A 14982-nucleotide genomic window follows, 5' to 3' on the forward strand; every position below is an offset into this window, starting at 1 on the left:
TAGTTCATAAAAAAGAGGCAAATTAAAAGAAAATCTTGATTCTGTAAGAGATTTCATTTGAATAAGTATACTATGTACAGTGCATTTAATTATCGTTTCTACATTAAGTTATAGTATGCATCTTTTTCATACATTTCATGGTATGATTGCTTTTTAAAGTTCAGATGAAATATTACCGTCTTTTGCTGCTTCTTGAAATGTATTATAAGCTAATTTTGATACCATTTTAGTTTTTATGAGCTGAGATGTACTACTACATCATGGTTTTCTTTTAACCAAGCAGTTTCATTGCAGCCTGAGTGGCAGTAGGGAAAAGTCACACTCCGCCTTAGCAACAGATCAATGAGTGGCCAACACTTCAGGAAGAAAAGTCAAGGGTCACTGGTTACATTCAGGTGCCCTTGTCTGTACTGCATGCTGCTACACCACACAGCACCACAGCCAGCTTTGGGAAATTCAGTGAACTCTCTTGGAAGCTCCCAATTTTTATAACTCAGCTTAAAACTTGTTTTCCTACTGAATCTACATCACATGAAGTAATACCATTTTCTTGATAAAAAAAATTTAAACTAAATTTTCTTAAGGTAATTATGGAATTGAGAATATTGAAAAACATATGCCTTTTATCCCTCTAAATTGTCCAAGAAAAGAACTGCACTTTAAGATGCAATTGATAAACACAGTCCTCTAGAGTGGAATGGCCCATATGGCAAAGGATGTTCAGTGAGGTAATAAATGCTAGAGGTTCTGCAGAACAAATGAAAATTATATTTGTGCGTAAGTTTTTTCTGCTTTGTATAGTGTAGTGAACTTTTGTCTAGAATGTAGTAAAGAATTTGTTAAGAGACAAGATGTTTGGATTCCTAAGCTGTCCTACCCATCCTGCAGAAGAGTGGACATAACGGAAAAGTGTCAAACACGACTGAAAACACATATGGAATATCAAATGCCTGAACTAGTTGTAGTATTCCCCATTCAAATTACCACCACCTTATTCGATTATGATCTTGCATAATTGGTGATCTTGGTTAATTTTCTTTCTTTTTTGCGAAATTCAGGTAACTTTTTTTGAAAATATTTCCAAGGTTTGGATAGAAGATGTTATGTATTTAGCCAGATACTATTACATGCTCACACATAGCATGTAGCAAAAAGTAACATAAAGCATAGAACAATGCATACTAAGGAGAGGTAGTGTTTCATTTTATTGGATGTTAATTTAAGCTTTGTTATGGTTAAGTTCAGGATCTGGACTTTTTAAAATCATATTGTGGATATGTTTCTTTAACTTATTTCAAATGTCAACTGTTATAATCACAAGGAATACTGTACCTTGCGCCCAGTTCTTATTGTTGCATTCCCCAATCGCTGTAGGCAAAGAGCATGGAGGGAACTGCAAGTTATTGAAGCCATTAGCGCAGTGGAAAAAACCCAAATTAATAGACAAATTGCCATGTTTGATCACAGATTCTCAAACACCTTAATTCTGTATGGAGCCATTGAATCACAGCTGCTGCTGTAGCTGTCAGAATTACTGCCACTTTAGACACGAGGAGCAATTAACTGTTGGGTATACCAGCAAGATGATATTTTAGATAAGCTGTACTGCTTTAAGAAAACAATATTAATTGAGATTTCAAATACTCATTTATTTTCTGCTAATCTTTGGTGAATTGTATTCAATTCTGTGATTTCTCAAAATGAAACTTAATTAGGAAACACTATGAAATTATGAATTCCAGAAATTATTTTAATTTTTGGAAAAGAAGGTTGGAAATTTAAAATACCTTGAATTTTCTTATTTTAAATAAATGCATGTAGGATATATTCCTCTAAAATTGTATCTGTCATCTCAAGAAGGCAGGAATTTTTAGAAGTTGAAATCAACTATGAAATACACTCCGGCAAGCACAGGCTTTTTATAGTCATTTCAGTTTTATGTCGAACTGAGATGCCTTTACTTTGCCATCTTCTTATTTAAAAACATGCATTACCCACCTGCACCAAAAAAAGGAAAAACAAAAACCAAGCAGATACCTTGTGTATATTAGTACCTCTTGCAATTGCAGATAGGTATGCTGTGTTCTGTTGACTGACAGTTTCTCTTTTTTGTCAAAACTGTAAATTATTTGCATTTCTGAAGCTTGATGTAAGCAAAAGTTTTGCAAACAGTGCATAGGTAGATGACTTACTTCTATCTTGAGATGGTGTTGCTTATTTTTAACATATATGACTGTTTTTTTGAGGAATATGGAAAAAGCATGTCGGGGCTTTCAACTTCTGGTTCAAGTGATTCTTTTCCTTTAACTACTGTTAAATTGTAACATGACTGTTGTACAGGGATTTCAAAGTGGAATAAGGAAATAAGATTTTGATGTGTCATTTAATATAGATAAAATGGTAGCTTTGTCAAAGGTTTTCTGCTATAAATACTGATCGCTAATACTGCTATCTGTATATTACTAATTCTTCCGTTTGACAGGAACAGTGGAAATTTCTTTGCAATGGGTAGAAGCAAAAGTGATTCTTTGTGTAGAATAGAGGGCTTTTTTGGTGTTCTCCAAGGGCTAATAAATGCTGCCCCAGCTATTCTGTGGGAGGAAAAAGTATACAGAGCATTGCTTTTTCCGATTACAAGAGGAATTGATTATAAAACTCATGAATTCTCTTTCAGAGCTCCACTTGGTTTATGATGCTTCATAATCACCTAGTAAATGTATTGTATGTTTGGTAAAATTAATGAGTCTTAGTACTCATTCTCCTTACAGCACTCTATTAAATTTTTGCTCCTGATAGTGCATTTTGGTTTGTAAACCAGTGAGACCATTTTGTACGAGTGAGGTGCTGTGAGCAGTATTGAGCTTAGCACTTCTGCATCTTTTTAGTACTGAATTGGTCCGTGTGCAGTTGTCCTGCAGTCATAAATGAAATTGTCCTTCAAACCAGCAGGCTGTCTTGCTGTAAACCTGTAGCTCATACTGGAACAGTCACCGTTCGTTGTGACAAGGGATTTGTCTTGCACAAAGCCTCAAGTTTTGTTAGAAATGTCTGGCTCCTAATTCAGTAAATGGCATGACACACTACATTCATTTTGAGCTTTTGACATGCTAAGATGCTCTTGTTTAATAGATGTTTTACCATGGTGTGCAGTGATCAGGTGACTCCATTAGAAAAACTTTTCCCTTTTGCAAAGCATTCTACCAGTAAAATTATTTGTGAAGAAAGTCTGCTTATACTATCTCTAGCTTCTTCCTCCAATGTTTGTTCCCTTTTCTTTGATGATATTTGTCTTTTTTAAACTTTATTGCTCAGAATGTCTTTAATGCTAGCCAAGGAGTCAGGGATTTGGACTTTTTTTCATGGACTTCCAAAGCTTTACCCCCCAAGGTGAGTTAAATGTCAGGATCAGTCACATTGTATCTCATGTTTTCAGAGTGTTTGTTATAACTCAACTCTGCATTGAAAATTCTGTTTTATATTTTTTTTTTAATGGAAAAGGACAGATTTTCATAGCATGCTCTATCTGTATTTATTCCTGTATGATAAAGAAAAATACTAATGAAAATTCCCAAATTTTAGTTAATTCATAAACAGCACTCTTCTTTTTTAACATAAATTAAATGTGAATTTGAGAGGGAGAGCCTACAAGCATAGTAAAGGCTTTCATTCTGTTTTTTTTTAACACATAATGTATTAGGGTTTTTTTTCTGTGTCTGTAACATACTAAGTTACAGCACTTCGTAAAATGACAAGTTCATATGAATGCGCTCTTAAATTCTCAGCCCATTTTTAGTCTATTTTAAAATTATAGAGTTATAGTAAAAAGTTGTCAGATACAGTTAAGCAGTTTAAATTCTCACTGTAAGTGCTTTCCTAAATCTCTTTGCAATCCTGTAGTGGTTTTGATGTCAGAGTTGTTTCTGTATAAATTTCGCAATCAAGTTATACTCAATTTACACATTTTAGTTTAGAGGTTTAAAACAATTTTTTTTTGCGAAATCTTCTTCAAATTAGTGAAATTCTTTGCTACTATCCCAAGATATAGAAAAATACTTGAGCTGTCTTTAGAACACAAAGGTTTTGTTTTCTCTTTAACCCAGTTTACCCTGGCTTGCATTAACTTGCTCTGAATTTTCCTATTTGCAGAACAGATGCATTTGTATAAAGGCCGATTGGAAAAACTGCTTTAGTACTCTGGACATAGTGCACATACTAAAAATACAATAATTAAGGAGACTAAATGAAAACATGTTAATTAAAAGGGAAATAACTTAATTAAAATTGTTAATTAAAAGGGAAAGATTTGTTTAAGACTGATGAGATGAAGTACTTTTTTTACCCATATGGCTTGCAGTATAGGCATAATAGATCTCACTGCTGCTTCTCATTTGCCTTCCTCGGATCTGAATGTCCATAACACTGCTCCTTTCCCTCATATTTCCCTGTACAATAGATATTTTATTAAATTACAGCTGATTGCAAATCTGTGTCCCTAGTTATCTTTGCTTGCTTTTTTTAGTAACTCCCATTTTTCATGGTAGGAAGTGGAAAAGTATCTTGTCATTTCAAATTCAGATATGTTATTTAATCTGTAGTTGGTACCAAATGAAATAAATTTCCAGGCTGTTTTTATTGCCAGAGTGAAAATAATAAACACATATTACTATTTAGGCATGTATTTAAGAATTTATGGGGTTGCTCTTGCTCTTTGTCATAACTTTACATTAGCAACATAGTTCAGTTCTGAAACTGAAATCAAAAAAGAAGCATTATCATTTGGAAACAGCTTATATTTAAATTCCCTTTACATAGCCCCAGTCGTTTTCCAGATTTCACAAATAGAGCCGGAATACTGAGTTTCTATCCTGATAAATGTCAGTATGAGATAAGCTTGAGCGAAAGTGCTAGAGTAAACAATTTTTATCTAATGGTCTCCATTTTCGCCACTATTATTTTGAGAGAAATTTGATTCTTTTCGATTAATTTCCAATTTACTGCTAGTTCAGTTGTTCTGTTTATCATTGCATGCTGAAATGGGCAATGTAAGTAGTACATCTTAGTTTTGGAATTCAGCAATTGTAGTCTTGAAAGAAGGATATCTTAACTGAGGAGTTCAGCGGTGTTATTAACAGGTGTCATTCTGTTCTGTTTTGTTTTGCCTTTTCTAATTTTTCAGGAATCTAGGTCTAACTCTGATGATTTTTTCAAAGACCTGACCTCGCACTGCCCCCAGGAAGCAGTGATGCAAGAGCAAGAGCTGCCATTCCTGCGAGGGGGACCGGGAGTGTACAAGGTAGTGAAGACTGGCCCGTCAGGTCACAACATCAGAAGCTGCCCTAACCTTAGAGGTATCCCAATTGGAATGTTAGTTCTGGGAAACAAAGTCAAGGCAGTGGGCGAGGTATGGATCCTTGTAGCTTCAGTTCATGTCTTCATAGATACCAGTATATAACAGTAGTAAACTCAACAAAGAATCTGCCCCTATACAGGTTTGCTTTTCCAACACTTATGATAAATGCTAACTTTTCAATTTGATTTATATTATAAATACTAATGCAATTCCGTCTTTTGCCTTTTAGATGTGTGTGCATTGATTGGAAGAACCTTAAACTTGTACTGCAGTTACTATATGCATGTTTATTTATGTCCATTATATATTTCAGTATTATTTACCAAATAATGTTTCCTATTTTGCTTTTTGATCATATATTTTGAAAGAATTTTGCTTCACTGATTTTTTTTTTCTTTCTAGGGCCTAAATAAGTAAAAAATGATTCTGTTTCTCTGTATTGATTCAGTTGTTCAGGTGCTGAGCCATTGCTACTCTTCCTTGTTGTCCAGCTGTGGCGTTTTGTGGTTAAGAAAGGCTAAAGGATGTAGTGTGTCATGCTATTTCCTAAATAATATCAGGAACAAATTTAGGACACGTATGACCTTTGTATAGAACTAGGTGTTATAACTTTTTTTGTTGCAGCTACCAAAAAAACAATACCGTGCTGAATATCACCTTTCAAGTTCTTGTTGGCTTGTTTGGATATTCCAAAACTGTGGTGTTGGTGTTTCCGTTTACAGAACATAAACAGGACTAATATTTTGAAAATACTCCTAATTGTAAATGTGCCGTATATGGTTTTGGTCTCTCAGTCTACCTTGGCCTGTGGCCTTGATTTAATAAACATTTATTAATGTTTTCTTTGTAATGTAATGTAAAGATTGCCTGTTTTTCAGATACTGAAACATGTTGCTGAATCGTGCTGCTGAATTATCTGAAAAGACAATAAATCATGCATTTTTCCTGTGTGTGCATCAGGTGACTAATTCAGAAGGTACCTGGGTGCAGATGGATAAGAACAGCATGGTAGAGTTCTGTGAAAGTGATGAAGGCGAGGCCTGGTCCCTAGCTAGAGACAGAGGTGGAAACCAGTACCTGCGACATGAAGATGGCAAGTTTTTTGGTTTTTGGTTTTCTTACTATTTTAGAAGAAAAAATATAAGCAAATTAGGAAAAAAGACTTAAGGAAGGAACTGAATTTTAAATAGGCATAACAGTTATTCATACTTTCCCATCTGGGTTACTTTGCGTAGGTGAACTTCAAAGCCGTTATCCAATCCCTCCTTCAAACGTCTGTTTTTTAAAATATTTCCTGATGTTTTCTTTCGTACCAGTTATGGATCATATTTTTGTCCTTCTTTCTGCTTTAGAGATCATTTTCAAATACATAATAACTGTGCATTGCTCTTGTTGCTTTCTTTGGTCTGTGTTTCTGTGAAAAGCAGAACAGAATTAATTATTGATGTCACATTGTGTTAATTTTGTTAATTCTGCCACATATAGCATCGCATTAAAAACCTGTTACAGGTTTTTAAACACTGTATAAAATTAACACCGAATTAGGTAATTATTTGAGCTGACAAACTATGATTGCATTCTGTTAAAGTGCATATTTTCTGTCTTGAAAATTCACATTCAGATTAGGCAAGACTTTCATATAATAAAAGGAAACTTAAAATCTTAGTACACTTAAAAATACTTTATTATTATTATTTATTTATTTTCTTAAATCATCCTCCTTGTTGATCTTCCTTCAAACAGGCTGTCATTGCTGATCTAAAATATCTTCTTCCCACCCTAAATTCTTCATGTGAATACCCCAAGTTTTCCTGAAACTGTAATTGTCATTTCCTTAACAGATGGTCCTGGACCTTCTGGATGAGTTCTCCTGTGGGCTACCTTTGTTTCCTCAAAAATGGGAGCAGGAGTGCTCTGTTGGTATCTATACTAGCCAGCCAGTGTCAGCGCTAGCCAGCGAACCATAGAACAGTTTAGTTTGGAAGGAGCCTCTGGAGGTCCTCTGTCCAACATCCCTCCCAGTGCAGATGGAGCTAGGTGAAGTTGCTCGGGCTTTTGTCGAGTCAAGTTCTCAATATCTCCAAGAATGGAGATTTTGCAGCCTCTCTGGGCAGCCTGTTCCAATGTTTCATCCATGTTCATGGTAAAAATTTTCCTAATTCCTAATCATATTTTCTCATGCCGTAATCTTTTTTGTTGTCTCGTGTCCTGTCACTGTGAATCTCTGAGAAGACTCTGGTTTCATCTTCTCTGAACAGTTCTGTTAATTAGATAGTCGAAGAGAGCAACAAGATCTCCCTTTTGCTTTCTCTTCTCAAGTCTGAATGAACCCTTCAAAAGACATTGTGTGCTCCAGTCTTCTGGTCATCTTGGGGTTCCCTTTGGACTCACTTGCAGAATGTCAGTGCCTGCCTTATAATGGGGAGCCCAAAACTGGACACCACCCTCCAGATGTCCGGTGGTTTCCTCCTTCTTTCAAATGTCTAGTAAAAGTTAATACCTGTATTCATCGGCATGTTTTTCTTAAATATTTTATTAAATATTTCTCGCTGAGAATGCCTGTAAGGTTCTTCTGTTGATTGAGTTCTCTATGAGATGGGTTTGGTTTAGTTCACTTACTTCCCTCAAAGCTTTTTTTCCTTTTCTTCTTTAGCACGTATTGCTCTATTTCTGAATACATTTAGAGAGTTTCTGTCTCTAGTCTCTCTGTGTATGGACTCTGTCTACCACATCCAATTCTCTAAAGCTGTCTTCATGAAAAGCTCCCACCTCAGCAGCTCTATTCTGTTTGTGCCCTTCAGTCACAGACTTACAGTGAATCTCCTGCTTGTTTGTTACAATAGACTCTTCACTCAGTTTCCAACTTGGCCATTTTGTGTAGAAAATTGTTTAAATTTGGATGCTTTGATGATTGTCATCATATTACAGTATTAAGGCAAAAAAAAAATCCATGATAATATTTAAACATCTGCTGTGAACTGTTGCTTGACTTTTAAGGTGTAAAACATTCTATGAAGGCAGAGAAAAAACAATGGTGCTTTATATAAAGTACATAAATTTTTGAACAAAAACTGTTTATTGAACACTTAGCTTTTTTAAAAAGTCGTAAGTCCTCCATTTTTCAGTTTTGTATGATATCAGTTTCTGAAATGGAGTATTTATTGATTAGAACAGTTTCTTACTATTGAAAGCATGCATATTCAACAATATGGTTGTTAATTTTATCAAACACAGGAAGTTCCATCTCCATGTGAGGAAGAACTTCTTTCCTGTGAGGGTGACAGAGCCCTGGAACAGGCTGCCCAGAGAGGCTGTGGAGTCTCCTTCTCTGGAGATCTTCCAAACCCACCTGGATGCTGGAGCAGGGGGGTTGGACTAGATGACCTCTAGAGGTCCCTTCCAACCTCAACCATTCTGTGATTCTGTGATTTTTTTCTGTCCTTAAAATGAAGCTGCTCACTTTTTTAATATAATCTGATTTCTCTGACATTAATAAATGTTTTCCTAATTGGTAGTCTAAGTATTTCCATATTCAGGTTATATAGACGTGTAGCTGTACAAAACTACATTGTAGGCTCCAAACTCTGAGGAACAAAATCTAATACTATTTTTATAATCCAATGAGTAATCCAATTATTATTTTAGTAAAAGTCATGTGTGGGCCCTACGCCTGGTTTTATTCATGTCTAGATGAATCTTTGTTTTTGTGATTAAGGCACCACTTGTGCATCTAGCTAAGCAGTTTAAGAAGTCATTACAGCTGCTACTGGGATATTTCAGCTTATTCTACGTTCTGAATCCATTTCAGTACCAAGCAAAACTGATGAGCTTAAGCTGGAAATGATTTAAACCAATCATTTTGTTTACCATGAAATGAATTATAAATGCTCACTGTCATCAGTTACAATGCTTTAATTGGAGATAAATAGTGACTGGTTGAAGGAGCTCCAATTATTCTGCAATTTCCTATAATTTGATCCACAAATTATACTTTTTTCAGATTACTTTTATGTTGTTATTGTTTTTTAAAAAAAGAGGAGATTTTCATAAAGAAATTAGGTTTCTTTGAGGTGATGCCCAAATCTGCAGGCAGGTATCCAGATATTTGGAAGGAAACATTACAACAAGATCTACATTTGCCTGTAATCCAGAAAATAACAACTTTTTTTTTTTTTTTCCTATCAATGGGTAGGTTGTAAGCTCATTTTAAGTGCAGCATTTTATTATTGCTGTCTATTTTGCTGTCCATTATCAGATATAAGTAAGATCAACTTAATAAAGCAGAAGGTGGATTTATTAAGATGTGCAGGTTCTTTGTTTAACAATCGATTAGACAAAATCAAAAAAGCAGTATATGGATTTGTGATATTCTAGCCATCAATCTATGTATATTTTTTATTTTTTCTCTTGTAATTCTACATGTGAAGAATGAAATCCAAAGATATTTCAGAGGTTTTCTTTTTTATATACTGAACTTAAATTTCCCACCCTTCTCACTAATAAAAACTTTGTTTTAGTTTTGGTATATGTGTATTATATCAAAGTATGTACTCTAAAGTGCAGATTTGGTCTGAAATATTATTAAAATGACACTTAGAAGACTTTTACTTTCCTAGTTGTATCCTTTTTCATTTTAGTGTCTTCATCAGAAAAAAAACATTGTCCGTAGCAGCCTGAACTTTTAGCGTGCATTTGGGGAGATTTCACAGGAACTGTTTTTTGCAGCTCATTACTTGGGATAATGTTCCTAACCACACTGTCAGAGAGATCTCTTTAAATCGTTTATATTCAAGTGGATCCTGTCCCTTATTTGTGTTAACTCTCTGTTGTTATGGCTGTTCAAAAAGACCCCAGGATATTTTGAGTTTGGCTATTTTTTAGTATCATACAAAGGCAAAACTATATTACTCAGTATATACAGTAAATAGATCTGTCAAGAAATCAGTGAAAATGGTTTAAATCCAATGGGCAATTAGTCATGATTAAAAATCTATTGGCACTGAATTTATTGTCACTCTGAAAACTCTTTTCTCCACCCTGATTCATTTGTCAAATTAATTTAACAATTACTATCCAAAGGATAAACAATTTAATGGTTTGGTGTTACTGGGAAAAATGAAGAATTAAGCTTGTTCGAAGTAGCCTATGACAGCAAAATTTACAACAACTCAGACAAACATAAAATCTATTTGCTTTGTATTACCCTTAATGTGTTTTGGTTTTAGAGCATAAGCTCTAAAGAGGAGAGGTGTTTTCCATTCTGAAGAGAACTGAGTAGAGTGGAAGAGTGCTGTCTGTGGCAAGTGAAATTAAAAATATTGCTGTTTTGCCTTGTGACTCATCTTTCCGATGTAAATCAGTTACTAAGAAAGTCTGATTCTGAAGTGATGGCTTTTTTTGCAGAGCAAGTTCTTCTAGATCAGAATGTTCAGACTCCCCCTCCAAGCCCCTTTTCAATACAAGGTTTCAGTAAGGGGACGAGCTGTACTAATGGACAAGGGTTTGACTATGGCCTTGGAAATAACAAAGGTACGTTATTACACTCAAACATTTTATAAAATAATGTTTTTCTTAATTTTGCTTATGTTTTTGTTACTCATTTCCCACTATTCTGTTGTATACTGATGGCATTTGAGTCATCATCAGATGTGCTCCAAAGGATAAAGCCAGTAGCACAATGAACTACATGATATTTTATATGTAGTTAGTAAAGTTGCAATTGCTTTTTTCTCTGCTTTATACAGAATATACAAAATATATCAGGCGAAATTAAAAGAGATTGATAAATATCTGTATCTTATAGCTAAGGCTCTCTGCAGTCTTGGATACATAATTATAATGCAGAAATTAAAAATACACATTTTTAAAAAGAGGTAAATGTCAGAATTAGAAAATACTGGTTTAAAGAAAGATCAGAAAGATATATAGCATTTCTTCTCTATCTTACAATTTTAAGTGCTTTTAATTTGATGACAAGATAAAAGATGCTCATTGAAATTTAAGTTGTAAAACTAATTATGTTTAGCACTAGCTTTTCAACCACATAGATACCAGTTAAAACTGCTGGGAAGTAAATATCTTATTCATTTTACTGTCAGAAAATAATTAAGCATGGTTTATTTCACTGTCACTATAAATATATTTAGGCCATCACAGTAAACTTAGACTGCATGCCTTTTGCTTGTTCACTGAGTAGATCTAGAAGATACAGGGACTTTTGCCGAGATGTCCTTGAGAAATATTGCTGAAACATGGAGCTTTGTTTTTCTGCTCTTACGTATCTGTACTTTGCTTATGATACTATGAGTGTGGACCTTAGGGGTTCTGTGTATTTTTAATGCCAAGACACACCTAGGTCATTTGCTGAATAAAATGACAATTAATTTAAGATTGTTTAAAGGCAGGAAGATGAAGGGAAGGGCTGTTGACATACTCCCAAATTATGATATTTTTTGCGGATGAAGAACTCAGCTAAAGGGGTTTACTTACTCTATGTAGCTGTCATTGCTTCTCAGTTCCTCAAGAGTGGAGAGTTATTGTCAACTGTATGAGGAAGAGTAGAAATACCATTTTCCCCAGAATAGAATTCTTTTTTTGTCTCTTTATTGTATATATGCCACCTTCTGTCTGCATTCTCAGGCCCAAGAAGCTTTGAACTTTGAGTATAGAAAGAACCAAAGGCGCAAGCACTGTCTGTTAGGAAAATTTTTGAATTAAGCATTTCTTTTGAAGATGCCTGTTTGTCAGAATTCCTCTTGTAGGAATGCACCAGTTTCAATGAAAATTTAGTAAACGTATACGTTTATATAAACTGGAACAATTCCAGCAAGTAAAAAGGGCTTCTCTGTATCTGTACTGCATTATACATGATACCATTTTGGAGCGTTTTATAGTTTGAGAGAGGGTCTGCTTGGACTCGCCATCATGAGCTTTGCAGATATTCCAGGGTTACTTTGTAGAGACTTCTGAGAACAGGTAGTATCAAACTATTAGAACCAGTTACAGGTAACTAGCCTGTCTCTACTGCAGTTCTTGAAGTACCCTTTTAGAAAGAAGCGGAGTAAGGTTTAATTTGATCTTCCAAGACATTAAACATTTGAACAGTTGTCATTCTTTGTCCAGAGAAAGTGATTGGCTACAATAATAGATTATCTCTACTGATTTCTAAAAATAAATAACTAGGTAACAGGAATCATATTGTATTGTGAATCCACAAATGCTAGAAGGAAACATTTTCCCTATTTGTATTTAAGTAATATACTGGTTAATCTAGTCTTCATCTTGCTGGAAGTCACTTGCTAGTCTTGGGATATTATCCTAAGTCACAAGGCTACGGCAGAAGCTCCTGGGCCTGGGCACCAGGACAGATATAGAAGGAACTGTCTTCTGACTGCTGGGCCTGGTACCCTCCTGTAAAAAACATTACCCCCTCCTCCTGCACTCTGCGGGCACGCGGGGCCATTGCTGGTTATACTGCTTTTGTATAGGCACAGTTGGTGATGTTCAGCTGTTTTAGTTGCTCTTCTAATGTCCCCTCTCCCTGCTCTCAGAAAACAGTAGGAAGCACAGAAGACTGATTAAAGTCATTTCATGATTTTGCAACCCCTAAACATCTTTGTGCTTACGTACAGTGAGCATCTGCATTGATTAGTTATTCTAGAAGGAAGTAGAACATTAATTGATTTTTTTTAAAATAATCAATGATAGCCAAAAATTTCATAGAAATCATTTTGGGGCTTGGTAATGATCTATAAAAGCAATCTTTTTTTGCTTTTGTAGATACTAAATTTATAACTGGTCTGAGAGCAATTTGCATATTTAGTCGTATTGCTGATTGATGATTGTTTTTAAATCGGATAAAGAGGGAGTAGTTTTATAAAAGTTTAAAACACAAAATCTTGTATAGTGAGTGCTATATGTGGGACAAAGGCATGCCTGGGATAAATAAACTCATAGAGAAACAGGTGGTGGATAATAAAACCTGTCATACAGGGTATTGTCAGGTATGTAGTGCAGGTTGGCCAGCAGCATGGAACTGGATTAGCTGTTGAGCTTTTTAGTGCTAGGTCAGCATCTGCTCTCCCTCGTTCAGCCTGACTCCTTCAGCTCTAGCAACCGAGGAGCTCCCTGTGCTGCGCGGCGCTGCGTTGTGTCTGCAAGGAAGGGCTTTCCACAGCGGTGCAGGCCCGGGGGAGCTCTGGGCTGCCAGGTCTGTTTTCACGGCACGACGCTCTGAGCAGCGAGCCCTAACGGGGCGCTGGGGCAAGCAGGGCGCTCACGGAAAAGGTGCTTCAGGTTGGCCAAGGTGCCGAGCTGCAAGAGCCGGGTGCACGTTGCCAGCTGTGCGCTGTGCTCCAGGTATCACCCGAGCTGGGAAGGTTAGACCTGAAAGGTGTGTGGATAACATTCAGCTGAAGGAAGGGGCGCAGAGCGTGCTCTGGGCGGTGCCACACGGGGATTTTCCTGTGTGCGGCCTGGTTTTTCTGCCCACAGACAGCTGAGAGCCGCTACTGGGCCTTGGTTTCACTGTGTCTGCCTAGAAAACACATGCAACCCTTGGCCTGAAATTATTTGTTTAAATAGCTATGTATAAGAACTGGAAATACTTCTACTTTAAGAAGAAGCGATTTGCCAAGTGTGTCTGTCATGGTTGAATTGGTATGATAGGAATGATTGTTGCCCATGCACTGATTCCAGTGATTTTTAGATATTCTACTTCCACAACAGCGAAGTAAAATATATTGCTACCTATAGGTGATTGTCTAGATAGGTTTTCCAGCTTTTTGCTGGTGTGTTTGTTCTTTCACTTTTAAAACAGAAAATATCAAGGAAATAAGTGAAATATTTTGTTTCAGAATGCTTAGATAATATATAGAGGGCTCCATAGATCCGCCAGTCTTTCTCTAGTTCCACAGAAAGACGATTTATAATCATCTAAATGTGTTCCAGATTCAGTGAGTTGTAATTTGTGCATCAGCAGCTGATTATTTTTCTACCAAGATTTCTAGAATGCTGTCAAAAAGATGCCAAGCTGCAGAAGTAACTGATGCTGTTGGGGTTCGGTTGGTGGCAGGCTCTCAAACTCATAGTGCCTCCCTTTCCTATCACTTATTTATGCCAGCAGTTGTATCGTGGTGTGATAAGCTCCACCTTGTTACTCTAGGCATCAAATACTTCTAATGCCCATATATAAATTTTTGAGAATCCACATTCAGAAATTATAACTGTATTTTTAACATGCCAACTTTTGTGAAGACCATATTTTGTCCTTCAACAATTATATATAGTCCTTCAGGAAACCAATTTCGGTTCTTACATTGTTTCTTAAAAAAAAAAAAAAAACACACACACACAGAAATACACATATTCTTCAACCTGATCCTGACCTTGAAAACCAGCATGACAGAATGCTTCTAAAGATATTTGCAAAAATGAGCAAAGCCTGGCCCAGAAAGACACTTGCCAAAGTCTAATGACATGTTATCTTTCCCCTCTCTTCAGTTTTTCTAGTCTTTATCTGCATGTTGTGTTGCATGTGTAAATACTAGGGATATCTGCTTGTTCTTTGGCTGCTCTTCATTTTTTAGCAAGATGGATATAAATTAAGCTGTCTTTTGAAATGTTTTAAATAA

General features: G+C 35.8%; 1 protein-coding gene across 1 annotated transcript in view; it reads left to right on the top strand.

Annotated features, from left to right (window-relative positions):
• The window catches only part of MYCBP2 (MYC binding protein 2), a 180299-nt gene that overhangs the window by 121317 nt on the left and 44000 nt on the right, over positions 1 to 14982 (top strand). The window contains exons 53-56 of the mRNA XM_088540301.1: positions 3313 to 3387; positions 5177 to 5401; positions 6311 to 6443; positions 10754 to 10879. Of these exons, the coding sequence (XP_088396427.1) occupies positions 3313 to 3387; positions 5177 to 5401; positions 6311 to 6443; positions 10754 to 10879 (559 nt within the window). The remainder of the gene's footprint in view (positions 1 to 3312; positions 3388 to 5176; positions 5402 to 6310; positions 6444 to 10753; positions 10880 to 14982) is intronic.

Source organism: Tinamus guttatus, unplaced genomic scaffold (assembly GCF_059628265.1).
Source record: "Tinamus guttatus ecotype Peru unplaced genomic scaffold, ASM5962826v1 Tinamus_guttatus_pri_ptg000058l, whole genome shotgun sequence".
Taxonomy (NCBI): Eukaryota; Metazoa; Chordata; class Aves; order Tinamiformes; family Tinamidae; genus Tinamus; species Tinamus guttatus.